General features: G+C 39.0%; 1 protein-coding gene across 5 annotated transcripts in view; it reads left to right on the forward strand.

Annotated features, from left to right (window-relative positions):
* GK (glycerol kinase) overlaps positions 1–12,731 on the forward strand; it is a 55,905-nt gene that overhangs the window by 14,913 nt on the left and 28,261 nt on the right. For 3 of the 5 annotated variants that reach the window (XM_038380381.2, XM_038380400.2, XM_038380355.2), the window contains exons 5-11: positions 338–417; positions 1,233–1,370; positions 1,941–2,050; positions 2,704–2,770; positions 3,899–3,916; positions 6,822–6,857; positions 7,874–7,941. In XM_038380381.2, the coding sequence (XP_038236309.1) occupies positions 338–417; positions 1,233–1,370; positions 1,941–2,050; positions 2,704–2,770; positions 3,899–3,916; positions 6,822–6,857; positions 7,874–7,941 (517 nt within the window). The remainder of the gene's footprint in view (positions 1–337; positions 418–1,232; positions 1,371–1,940; positions 2,051–2,703; positions 2,771–3,898; positions 3,917–6,821; positions 6,858–7,873; positions 7,942–12,731) is intronic. The other 2 variants (XM_038380388.2, XM_038380373.2) reach the window with 1 other exon arrangement.

Genomic DNA, 12,731 nt, shown 5'->3' on the forward strand with positions numbered 1-12,731 from the left:
TATTGTTCATGAATAGACTGAGAAACACAAAGTATGTCCTTGGTAGCCTCTCTTTGTAGAAAGTCATATTGTGATGTTACAGACCACTTAGCCTTGCAAATAGAATGAGGTTACCTGTCCCTTCTACCTTTTTACAATGATACAGAAATATGCATATGAATGTCTTTCCTATCAATTTTTTCTTTACTAAAAATATTTTAGTGCGAGTTTCCTGATATTAAGGACTTCAGCAATATTTATCAGAAGCTATACAGTTCTGCTGTTCTTGGGCTATGACAAATAGCAAATGGTGGTTGAATTCTTATGTTTTCTGTGTGTGCTCTATTTTGGTTTGTAGTGTGGCTTGACCTGAGAACCCAGCCAACAGTTGAGAGACTTCTTAAAATAATTCCAGGGGAAAATAAATCCTTTTTTAAGGTAAGGGATTTTTCTAGAATATCCAGTTAGTAATGCTTTAAATTAAGATTTCCAAATAGTCTCTGTGTTTTAATGATTTTCTATTTGAAGTCTTGGGCATTATGTACCAGATGCCTGTCTTAAACCCACTAAACTCAAGAATTAGGGCTTCCATTAGAATAGGAGTTAATATGGTCTTTAACCCACTTTCCCATCCTACATTTGTCATACTAAAAGTTAATTAAAAGAGTAACTTTTAATTTATAGCATTAATTTAATATGGCTAATTTGAGAGTTGAGAAGTGGTTTCACTAGAGTCCATCTTCCTTTCACATTCAGCTTTTAACCTGGTGGCTGTATGCTGGCCAAATGATGTCCTGCTTCTTTATTCTATAGCCGCACCTGGTAGGAGTGGGTCAGTGAATCGGCATATCAACTTGCTTGGCTATAAAGCTACAAATGTAACTGAAAGTTCATCCTTTCAGAGTCAGGTAGCTCATTGCAACATCAGTGTTTGCTGTCTTACCCCAAGCAGCTATTGTAAACAAGATATGATGTCTACATATGCCTTTATCTTGTTGCCACGTCGACACTCTTTGAACCATAAACTGATCAGTTGTTGTGATCTTTGTTCATAGGCATGTTGGTCTTTGGCTTTGGTGTGTGAGGGTTTTACGGTATTGGGAATGCTTGGTCTTTTTTAAAAAAGAAGAAAAATAAGGTTTAAATAAAGAATCTTGAGTTTCCTTTCTCTTTCCCTAACTTCATAGACAAGTACAGTAGTCACTGGAGGGAATTAACTCATGGCATGTCCTAAATGACTCTCACTCTTGCAGACTAGGACTGGCCTTCCACTTAGCACATATTTCAGTGCAGTGAAACTTCGATGGCTCCTAGACAACGTGGAAGAGATCAGGCAAGCTGTTCGTGATGGGCGAGCTATGTTTGGTACCATTGATTCATGGCTTATATGGGTATGTGTATGGGGGTTCTTTTTTAAAAAAAAATTTTTTGTATAACAGATTTTCATTGTCCACCTTTATACCAACTGTTGATAAAGGAAATCTCTGGAGGTCACATAACCAGAGCTATATCTGTTGTGGAACTTTCTCAGTACTTGTGTGGCTACAAGCAACATTTAAAAAAGAAACATACAAAAAAATCATCTGCCTTAGAACATATGGGTGGAGGAGAAATTAAAACTTGCATAAAATTTAGACTGGTAAACCTTTCATAATCCCTGTTTTGTGTATATGCATTATATATTCTGTCCATTATGGATATCTTGGTCTTGCTCTTCATTCAAGTATTGCAAAGATATCAAAGTTCCAACTTTTATCTCAGGGATGCAAAAATACTATTTCTATTTCTCAAAATACTTCATTGATTTCATTCTTGCTAACTATAAAACTGACTATTAAACGGTGGCTTTTCAAACTTTCACCAGTTACTAGTGGGCTAGTAACTGGATTATTTTGTTTGAACTGTTGACTAATTTTTTATTATTATTATTTTTTACTAATATTCTTGGTTGCTTTTTCCAGAGTTTGACGGGTGGGAAGAATGGAGGTGTTCATTGTACAGATATCACCAATGCCAGTAGAACGATGTTGTTCAACATTCATTCCTTGGAGTGGGATTCTGAACTCTGCCAGTAAGTCTAATTTTTCATTTAAATCTGTTGAATTAGTTGTATTAGTCAATGATGTGTAAAGACAGACACTAATTGTGCTTTTCAAAATAAGAATCTTCCATCAATGCTTGTCTGGTCACATTTGTGACCAAGAAGAGCGATTAGTTGCATTTATTATGGATATAACAATTAGGGTTTATTCTCTCTAAATAGCTACGTAACTACTGTTTGGATTAATGAAAAGGCCAGATCTTAGTGTCTTTCTATATTGAAGACCTGGTACACAGGAGTGATTTAAATATTAATAGTTTGCCTTTAATTTCTGAGGTACCCAACTACTCCTTCAGCATGTTTCATAAGTATAGTGCAAAATGGTAGTCTCATTGCTTTAAATTTAAACTTAAATTCTTTGATACTCCAGCATGTATTCACTTTATTTTATTTCAAAAGTAAAAATGGAGTTGGATCTGTCAATAAAATGCTCAACAAAGCAAATATTGCTTCATAACTCAAACATTCCAATGCCCTCCCACATCTTACTAGGAAAGACATTAGGTCATGATCTAAGATATGGCCATCAAAGTTCCCTTTTATATTATGTTTAATTTGTCTCAAAGTAGAAAATGTAAAAATAATTTCCCTAGCATAACTAAATGCAAAATATTTTTTTTCAGTTTTTTTGATGTTCCTATGGAAATACTTCCAAAAGTGCGGAGTTCCTCTGAGATTTATGGTTTGATGGTATGTTTTCTCAAAGATATAGCTATTGGGGTGGATTGAAAGACTTTACGCTGATTAAAAGCAAGCTAATGGCTCTCTAGTTTTCTAGAACAATGTGGGTTGCTTTATCAAACGGTATGAATTTAATGTCGGCATCTGTTAGCCTTTTTAATAGTATGTATGTCAAATTAAGATAATTTTTCAGATAACAGCAGACACTCTTGATGAGTGTCAAACTAGTAAAACTCAGTTGGAAGGGATTTTTTGAGACTAGTAAATATCTGATTCTTATTGTGAACTACTTATTCAATTTTGTTAAGTAGCTGGCAAATTAATCTATAAGCAGCAGATTAAAAGCAATAAAATAGTTTCAAATAGTGCCCTTCCTGGGGCCACCATCCAGTGCTCCTAGAACAGCCAAAACTCCCATGGGCAGCTTCCATGTGAGTCTTCCTGGTGGCAGGAATGCTGGTTAAATCCCATTCAGTGTTGCATCCCGGTGGGATTGAGTAAAGGATTTGGTAGGGTTCTGTGGGAGTTGGAAGAAATGCAGATTCCATCTTGTATTGCCTCCTTTAGAGAAGTAAATTCTAGTTGCTTGTGTGTCAGTAAAGTTTGTTACAAAAACATGTTGGAGCATTGTTGATGTGTTTGTAATCAAACAGTGCTTTTAGAGAACCTGCAGAGACTTTCCCCAGGAGTGATTGCTGAACTGTGATCATGCAGTTGAAAAGAGGTGGAGCTTACTTGCAGAATTTAGTAACAGAGCTTCATGGCTGGATGAAGGCTGCAGGACAGGATCCTGTTTACCTATTGTGAATTTATTTTGCTTTGAAGGGTGTCCTTTTATGTTAACTCCAGAAAAAGATTCTGGATTGCTCTTAATTTAAAAAAAAACAACAAAAAACTTGTAGCTTTTTATTGTTGGGTTTTTTTAACCAGGTTCTAAATGTGCTTGTACTAAGAATCTTAGTTGGCGTCTACTAATTTGAAGGGATTAGATCAGAGTGAATTTTATTCTGACTTGAACCAATGCAGCAACTGGAAGAAGAGATAAAGCCATTCATGGGAAATGAGACAGGATAGCTGATTATGAACTCTTTTTTTGGTCTTTCTCCTTCCTACCTATTATTTTCTTGCTGACTATAGAAAATGTGCCCTAGCCTGGTGAGTAGAGACATTCATTAGGCTGTTCACAAGTTTCTCATCCATTCTGTTCAGATACAGTGCATTTCCATTTACTTAGAGGCATGCAACATAACATTTGTAAAACTAACAGATACAGCTAGCGTCTCCAGATTGAGACATTGCAGTTAAGTGGCCAGCGTTACTAGTACGTTTGCATAAATTTTGAAGACTTGACAATTTATATATTTATAAAGAGAAACAGGTATGTCTGGCTCTGTAGTGAGAACAACACATGTTATTTCAGTGCAATAGAAATAAGTTTTGTCATGTTTGTTTAAATACATTTTAATATAAAACTATCAAAAAGCCCAATCAGTTAAAATGGGAGTTGTGGAACTACTGAGATTTCCTAATTGGAAATGCACTGTCATGTCTTATGCATGACTTCAATGAAAATGTATGGTCACAGTTCAAGAAAGAACCTACTAGTTAATAAAAGCAAAGGATATTTTAAGTAGGACTGATTCCTGGTGATGCCTGTGGTCATTTACAGGAATACAGCTGAAGAATCTTTCTAGCACATGGTTGTTTTTGTGAAGTGCTGCTTAGATTGAAAACACTGTGTGGTCTTATAATAGGACCTCTGTTATTGTTTACTTGTTAAATCACCTTATCACAATCACTTGTAATAGGAAAGTGCCTGTTCATAGTATCTAGTTGAACCTTATTGATACAGGCCACATGCTAGCATACCACAAATGATGGCCTGTTTCTTATTTTAACAAGATAGTTTTCCATATATAGTTAAAATAAAAAGCAAACAACTAAAACTGGATTCTGGATTCCTCTATCTTAGGCTATGGAGTAAATGAATGAATCTTGCTGTTTGTTTTGATCTTAGATCTGTTTTGATGGATTAAGCAGAGGTCCTATTCACACAAGAATTCAAACCAAGCTGCTGTAGCAATCCAAGTTCTTCCTGTAAGCACTAGGACGTGCTGTGTCCCTTAACTGGAAGGCATCACTCTACCTCAATGCTTCTCTCTTGTATTCTACCGAGGGGAGGAAGCCAATTACCCCACCTCCCCACATGGGGAATGTTGCTTTGGGAGGTGGGTTACCTACGATGATGGCAAAATGCCTTCTGTCGATGTAGAAAATATCTATGCAACAATGGTACAGTTCGCAAAAAGAAAAGGAGTACTTGTGGCACCTTAGAGACTAACAAATTTATTAGAGCATAAGCTTTCGTGAGCTACAGCTCACTTCATCGGATGCATTTGGTGGAAAAAACAGAGGAGAGATTTATATACACACACACACAGAGAACATGAAACAATGGGTTTATCATACACACTGTAAGGAGAGTGATCACTTAAGATAAGCCATCACCAACAGCAGGGGGGGGAAAAGGAGGAAAACCTTCCATGGTGACAAGCAGGTAGGCTAATTCCAGCAGTTAACAAGAATATCAGAGGAACAGTGGGGGGAGGGGTGGGGGGGAGAAATACCATGGGGAAATAGTTTTACTTTGTGTAATGACTCATCCATTCCCAGTCTCTCTTCAAGCCTAAGTTAATTGTATCCAGTTTGCAAATTAATTCCAATTCAGCAGTCTCTCGTTGGAGTCTGTTTTTGAAGCTTTTTTGTTGAAGTATAGCCACTCTTAGGTCTGTGATCGAGTGACCAGAGAGATTGAAGTGTTCTCCAACTGGTTTTTGAATGTTATAATTCTTGACGTCTGATTTGTGTCCATTCATTCTTTTACGTAGAGACTGTCCAGTTTGGCCACTGTACATGGCAGAGGGGCATTGCTGGCACATGATGGCATATATCACATTGGTAGATGCGCAGGTGAAGGAGCCTCTGATAGTGTGGCTGATGTGATTAGGCCCTATGATGGTATCCCCTGAATAGATATGTGGACAGAGTTGGCAACGGGCTTTGTTGCAAGGATAGGTTCCTGGGTTAGTGGTTCTGTTGTGTGGTGTGTGGTTCATGTTCTCTGTGTGTGTGTATATAAATCTCTCCTCTGTTTTTTCCACCAAATGCATCCGATGAAGTGAGCTGTAGCTCACGAAAGCTTATGCTCTAATAAATTTGTTAGTCTCTAAGGTGCCACAAGTACTCCTTTTCTTTTTGCGAATACAGACTAACACGGCTGCTACTCTGAAACCAATGGTACAGTTGCTACTGTAGAGCCTGTAGTATAAAGGTTCCCTGAGAAAGCTATTTTCTAGTGACAATAGCCAATGGGAATTATCTGCGTTACTGTGTTAGATGTAACTGACTGACTGGTGGACGAATGAGTTGGAGTAGCTTTGAAGAGATGTCATTGTGATATAAAGCGAAGTCAATGGGAGCTGGACCAAGTAATGTAGCTCTCAGTGACACTTTATGGGTTCCTGAGAGTGGAAAGATCTTTATCTCAAAATTAGTGAGCAGACTGTTAATCTATAAATGCCATTTTTATCAATGACAGTTGTTACACCATATGGCATTGATAGTAAAATGAAAAAGTGTAAAAACACAAACAAGTAGAAAGAGTTTACAATGTCTTTGCGGAGCGCCTCTGAATGAAAGAAAAAGTGTTTGTTACAAGCTGGCTTCTTCAACGTAATATCTAGCTTGTGCCAAGAGGCAACTTTTCAGTATTGTTGAAACTCTTTTTGTCAAAGCACAGGTTTTCTTTTAAATGCTACCTTTATTTTATTTTTTAATTTTTAAAGGCAGTCTTTTAAAATGACAGTATCATGCCTTGCTTTTAAGTTACTACCAATTTTGGAACGAGGGCTCTTTGCTGCAACTGTTTCTGTCCTCACCTGAAGCATGCATATCTCCATTAAAAACTGAAGTGTCTTTCCCTCATTGCTTAAATGTTACAATAATTGATAAGCAAGCAGTGTAAAATAAACTGAAGTTTGTCTTTCTGTATTTTTGTTAGAAATCTGGAGCCCTGACAGGCGTGCCAATTTCTGGGGTGAGTTCTTCTCCAATTTGAATTCTGGCGTGAGGACTTGGGTCTGCTTGGAGAGACCCTCACTGGATACAACTTAAAAATAAACTGATTATTTTAGAAAATTGACTTGTATTTGCAACAAAATTCTTTCATTTTAAGCAAGTACAGTATACTTGCTAACTTACACTAATAATGAAGACTACTGTGAATTAATTAAGGCCTGATCATGCAAACAAGTACAGTAAAACCTCAGAGTTATGAACACCAGAAGTACGAACTGACCAGTCAACCATATACCTCATTTGGAACCAGAAGTACGTAATCAGGCCGCAGCAGAGACACCTCCCTGTCCCCCCTGCCCAAAAGCAAATACAGGACAGTACTGTGCTTAATGTAAACTACAGGGGAAAAGGGGTGGGGAAGCAGCATTTTTTCTTCTGCATAGTAAAGTTTCAAAGCTGTATTAAGTCAATGTTCAGCTGTAAACTTTTGAAAGAGCAACCATAATGTTTTTTTCAGAGTTATGAACATTTCAGAGTTACATAAAACCTCCATCCCCTGAGGTATTAATTAACTCTGAGGTTCTTCTGGATGTTAGCAATAAAAATTTCACAAATAGTCCCATGGAAATCTAGGACACTTCACAGTAAGTAAACATCATAAATGGATAACTCATCAGAAAATGAAAGCTAGCCATACAACAACCAGGTCTACATGTACAAATCTTAAAGTGAGCTGAGAATTTGACCAGTAATGTCAAACACATGCAGATATTGCACTTGATCACACTTGCTAAATTAATTGTTACCATAGCTGGTGGTACTAATTGGCACTTTTTGTTGGAGGTTTCAGTAGAGGGGAGAAGGAATGAATATACATGAAGACTGTGCTTGTGTTCACTACCTTCTCATTTACAGTGTACACAATTGACCCAAATTGGGATTAGAGGCTTAGAAGAAATTGATTTAAGGTTATTGTTTGTTGTTACACAGTGATTCATATGCACTTCTTTTCTAAGAACATGTCTATCCTTTCAGTGCCTGGGTGACCAATCTGCTGCTCTAGTTGGACAAATGTGTTTCAAGGATGGACAAGCAAAAAATACGTAAGTTAGCACAACAATATTGAAAGCAAATATTAGATCATCTTTGTCTAGCCCTGAATGTAGGGGGTGTGGGGGAAAAGCTGGATAAGGTTATTAAAGGCTAAACACTAGCAATTTGTGAACACGAGTGTCTGCAATTACTTCTTAAAAAGATATTAAATGGCAAAAATAATCAATTATGTTAAGGTTGCCTGGCAATAGCTCGTGTCTAGAATGTCTACTTCCAGAACGTCTACTTCAGCAAAACTCGTACTTGTGAAAACCAGGAAATATTTAGTTAAAGTACGTTCCCATTCAACCTTAACTCTGCCCTCCTTTGAGTGATGCCCCAGTAAGCCCATGTATTTTCACTCTGCTTTGCACTCTGCCCTGTACTGAACAGGAGTTATCTATGCCTGCTCTACACTCACACACTTAGCCTACTCCACAGAAAGACCACCACGCCTACTGAAGTCCTTCAACCCCTTCATCCTTATGGATACAATACCATCAAATACTGGCCTTCGCTTACCCATCATTATACTCTCAGACTACTCTTATCTCCCACCTAACTGCTAACAATCCCTCTGGCAAGACTGCCCCATGTTCTGCTAGTGACATAACCTGCACAACGCACCATTGAAATGAGGCGTACTGGATATCCCAAGTTACATGTTGTGATGCTTCCCAGGATTATGAAGCACCACCTTACTACCTGCCCTTAGCATGAGGAATCCTTGTGTGTGCCTGCTCTGAGTCAGCTCCCTGCCTCCAGTGGCAACACAAACACTCTACTCTCAGCCCACACGGACTCCACTATCCCTCTGTAGGTTAGCAATAGGCACATTCCAATCTCCAAGCATCTACCTGGATTGTACACTGGACATTTGCAGTATTCACAGCTTCCAAAAAATCAGTACATCCCAGGATACCAGATACACCTCAGATCATTGCTCCACTTAACACACGGCACTTGGATAAGTCTATAGTGAAAACAAGTAAATGTTTATTTAATGGAGTTAGAGATTCAAGTGGTAGCAAGTAGAAATATTGGAAACAATAGCTGCATATAAAATAAAAGAGCATGCACTCTAGAACCTAGACTGACTTAACTAGGTACTGTCATGACCTATAGTGAAAAGCTCTATCAAAATCCTTCCAGTGTATTACAGCCAACCTTGGCTGTGATTGTCATTCATGAGACAAGCCATGCTGTTAGCTTGCCTCATCAGTGCAAACATCCCTGTACCTAGAGTTATCCCTTTCACCCCCTACCCTCCCCCCCCCCAAAAAAAAAACAACAAAAAACGCTGTTGTCCTTTCTTGTAAACAGGATGCTGGTCCTTTGTGTCCCTTTCTTGTCAATTGCTAATCAAGAGATTGTGAATTCAGCTCAGATTGTAGATAGGTCTCCATTGTGAAACAAAAAGAAAAGGAGTACTTGTGGCACCTTAGAGACTAACAAATTTATTAGAGCATAAGCTTTCGTGAGCTACAGCTCACTTCATCGGATGCAACTGTAGCTCACGAAAGCTTATGCTCTAATAAATTTGTTAGTCTCTAAGGTGCCACAAGTACTCCTTTTCTTTTTGCGAATACAGACTAACACGGCTGCTACTCTGAAACCTGTCATTGTGAAACAGGCCACAAAGTATGCACATGACCAGCCAGAGAGAGATAAGCGTCTCTTTCCTCCTACCTAACAGGAGCATGTTTATCCCGTCCTGGGGACCTGCTTTTGCTCTCATATCTTAAGAACATAATTTTCAATACAGATACATAATTCCCTCAACATTACATATACACGTATATTTTTGCAATGATTATGAAACTAGTTGGCTACTGGTTCTTGGTAGATACCTCACATGCTACCTTCTGGTAAATATAATCGTGCACGTATCTAACCTATAGGATTCCAGTATGTACCCCCCCCTCTGCCAGTTGACCATGAACCTCTTGCTACCACATATGTGTCACTTTTTCCTTTCGACTCTCACACAGGGATCAGAGAAGGGGCTCGCTCCTTCGAGGGCCAAGGCCCCGATCACCACAAATTGCAATCACATCGCTTTAAAGCTACTCCAGCTTATTCCTCAACCATTTAGTCAGCTACATCTAACACAGCAAATGCAGATAATTCCCAGTGGTTATTGACTGCTCCAGGGGGACAGAGTTAAAGTTGCATAGACATTTACCTTAACTCAGTATTTCCTGTTTCCCACAAGTTTGAGTTCTGCTGACTTAGACACTCTGGAGGAGCACAAGCTATGTTTGGGCAACCTTCACTCTAGGTTAATGAAGCTTTTTGCTGTTTGTTTTCCTAGGGTTTTGTTTTGTTTTTTCATTTTTAAAAGAAAAATGTTGATAGGATTTAGTGGTCACTTAGGCATTTGTAATTATCACATCGGTGTGCGGTTCAGTCACGTCTGTGGAGAAGTAATAAGTGTTCGCACTTGCAAACGCTTTTTGTCAGTAGATCTCAAGGAGGGAAAGTTATTTTTCTCCTTGTATAGATGAAACTATAGGGGAAACTGAGACACAGATATGATGTGACTTGGCCACAGTCACCCAGCAGGCCAGTGACAGAGCCAAGAATAGTCCGAGTCCCAGCCATTGGGGGTCTACACATCCAGCTGCAGCATAGGAGGCTCAGTGGTGTGAAGTGGCCCTTTCATTTCAGTTAAATGTTCTTAGCTGAATGAGAACACCCCATGGAGATGAATATGGCCTACAGAAATACAGCTTGGAGACACATGTACTGATATGAGTGGGTGTTACCATCCCCCTCCACAGTGCAAGGGAGCCTATGATATGCATATATCCTCACCCCACTCTCAGCAGTGTAATCTTGATGCGTTCTCCAAGCATGCTTGTTCTAAGTTTACTCCACCCAGAGAGGCAGGGCTTCCTCACATTCAGTCTGACATTGGTGGGTGGGGAGGATAGAGGGAGATTCCTAGAGGGATAAGCCTCCCACATATCCCTACTCACATGTAGGTGGGGGCAGGCAGAGGGGCTGAGACGCCCTCAGGAGGACTTGCCCACTAGATCTCTGCTCACACCGGGATGTGGAAAGGGTCAGATTCCAGTAGCTGCGTAGAGGCCACTTCATCTCCCAACTCACAAAGTGGGTCAGGCGGAGGAGCTCAGATTCCCCCTCAAAATAGCAGTGTATCTGTGACAGCCACTTGGGCTAGCTGCTCTGAGTACAGTCCTGAGCCAGCCTCCTAATGCAAAATAGGTTTTTCACACAATATAAGAAAGTGTGCTCGTTCCTAGTTTGCATTTTGCTCAATATCATTTCCTTATTAATCTCCACTTTTACCATCTGTTATACCCTAAGTTACCATTTAACTCTCTTCTACTTTACTGGAACACAAAATGATCTACGTAACTGACATGAGAATTTTTTAACCTGTAAGAGCTTTTTTACAAAAGCAGAGACTAAAAAGTAATATTTTATTTTCTGGATGCATTTTACTTATCTCATATGTATATATCAATTGTTTTGTCAAAATATACCTCTGAAATACTTCATGCATTACTATTTTAAGCTAACCTGTTGCCTGCATGTTGGTTATAAAAGAATTTCTCACTGTTTTTAATTACACATTATGAAAATCTACTGTAGTTTACCTGAAGGTTTTTTTAATAAACATTTGTCAGCTTCATATTTTCATAGAGAATTTGAATATGTGCCACTCCCATTGTGTGGTGTTTCTGAAAATGTTCTCTCTCTAGTGAAAGTCTCTTGTAGCAGGATGGATTTGATTTAAATCATGATTTTCTACATAAATGTGCATTCTTGTGAAGAATAATATGTATTAAAGGTTAGAACAACCAACAACTCAGAGATAGATATAGGTTTCATTTTCAGAAGGTACACACTACATTTTTAAACAGTGATTTATTTTGAAAACTTTTCAGATCAGTTTTATAGCTATATCAGAAAATTAATTATTGTTTGGTTATTTCCTTTACCAAAGGTAATTGAAGCAGATATTTATGAAGTTATTGGGAGGTGAACTATCTCCAATTCAACAGGCTAATTATTAATATTTGGAGGATTTTCTTGCCATGCTGTATTAGAAGAACGTCACCAGACAGACATTTAAATCGTTTTATTTAACGGAAACAACATTAAGTATTCTGGATTTTTTTTCTTCAACAGCAAACACATAATATTTTAACAAAACAAGCATATGTCTCTCACATTTATCTCAAGACTTCTTTTCCTTGTCCAGATCTATTTCACCCCCAACAATCTTGAATTTTTTGAAACTTTGCACTTTTAGAGCGGTAGGGGATTGACTCTGTGTACACAAATTTGCAGAGGGACAATAGGGTTGAGGTCTGTTTATTTTATTTAAAAACATTTTTTGCTGTTAACAAGCATGTTACCTCTGGAGACACAAATCGACAGTTTGAGAACTGCAAAACTAAGCATCTCAGATGGTATCTTATAGATCAGGGATCAGCAACCTTTGGCACATGGCACGCCAGGCTAAGCCCCTGGCAGGAAGGGCCAGTTTGTTTACCTGCTGTGTCCGCAGGTTCGGCCGACTGCAGCTCCCACTGGCCACGGTTCGCCGCTCTGGGCCAATTGGGGCTGCAGGAAGCGGCGCGGGCCGAGGGATGTGCTGGCACCACTTCCTGCAGCCCCCAGTGGCCTGGAGAGGCAAACCCTGGCCGATGGGAGCTGCAGTTGGCCGAATCTGCGGACGCAGCAGTTAAACAAACTGGCTTGGCCGCCAGGGGACTTAGTCTGGCGTGCCGCGTGCCAAAGGTTGCTGATTCCTGTTCTAGATTGA

Source organism: Dermochelys coriacea, chromosome 1 (assembly GCF_009764565.3).
Source record: "Dermochelys coriacea isolate rDerCor1 chromosome 1, rDerCor1.pri.v4, whole genome shotgun sequence".
NCBI lineage: Eukaryota > Metazoa > Chordata > Testudines > Dermochelyidae > Dermochelys > Dermochelys coriacea.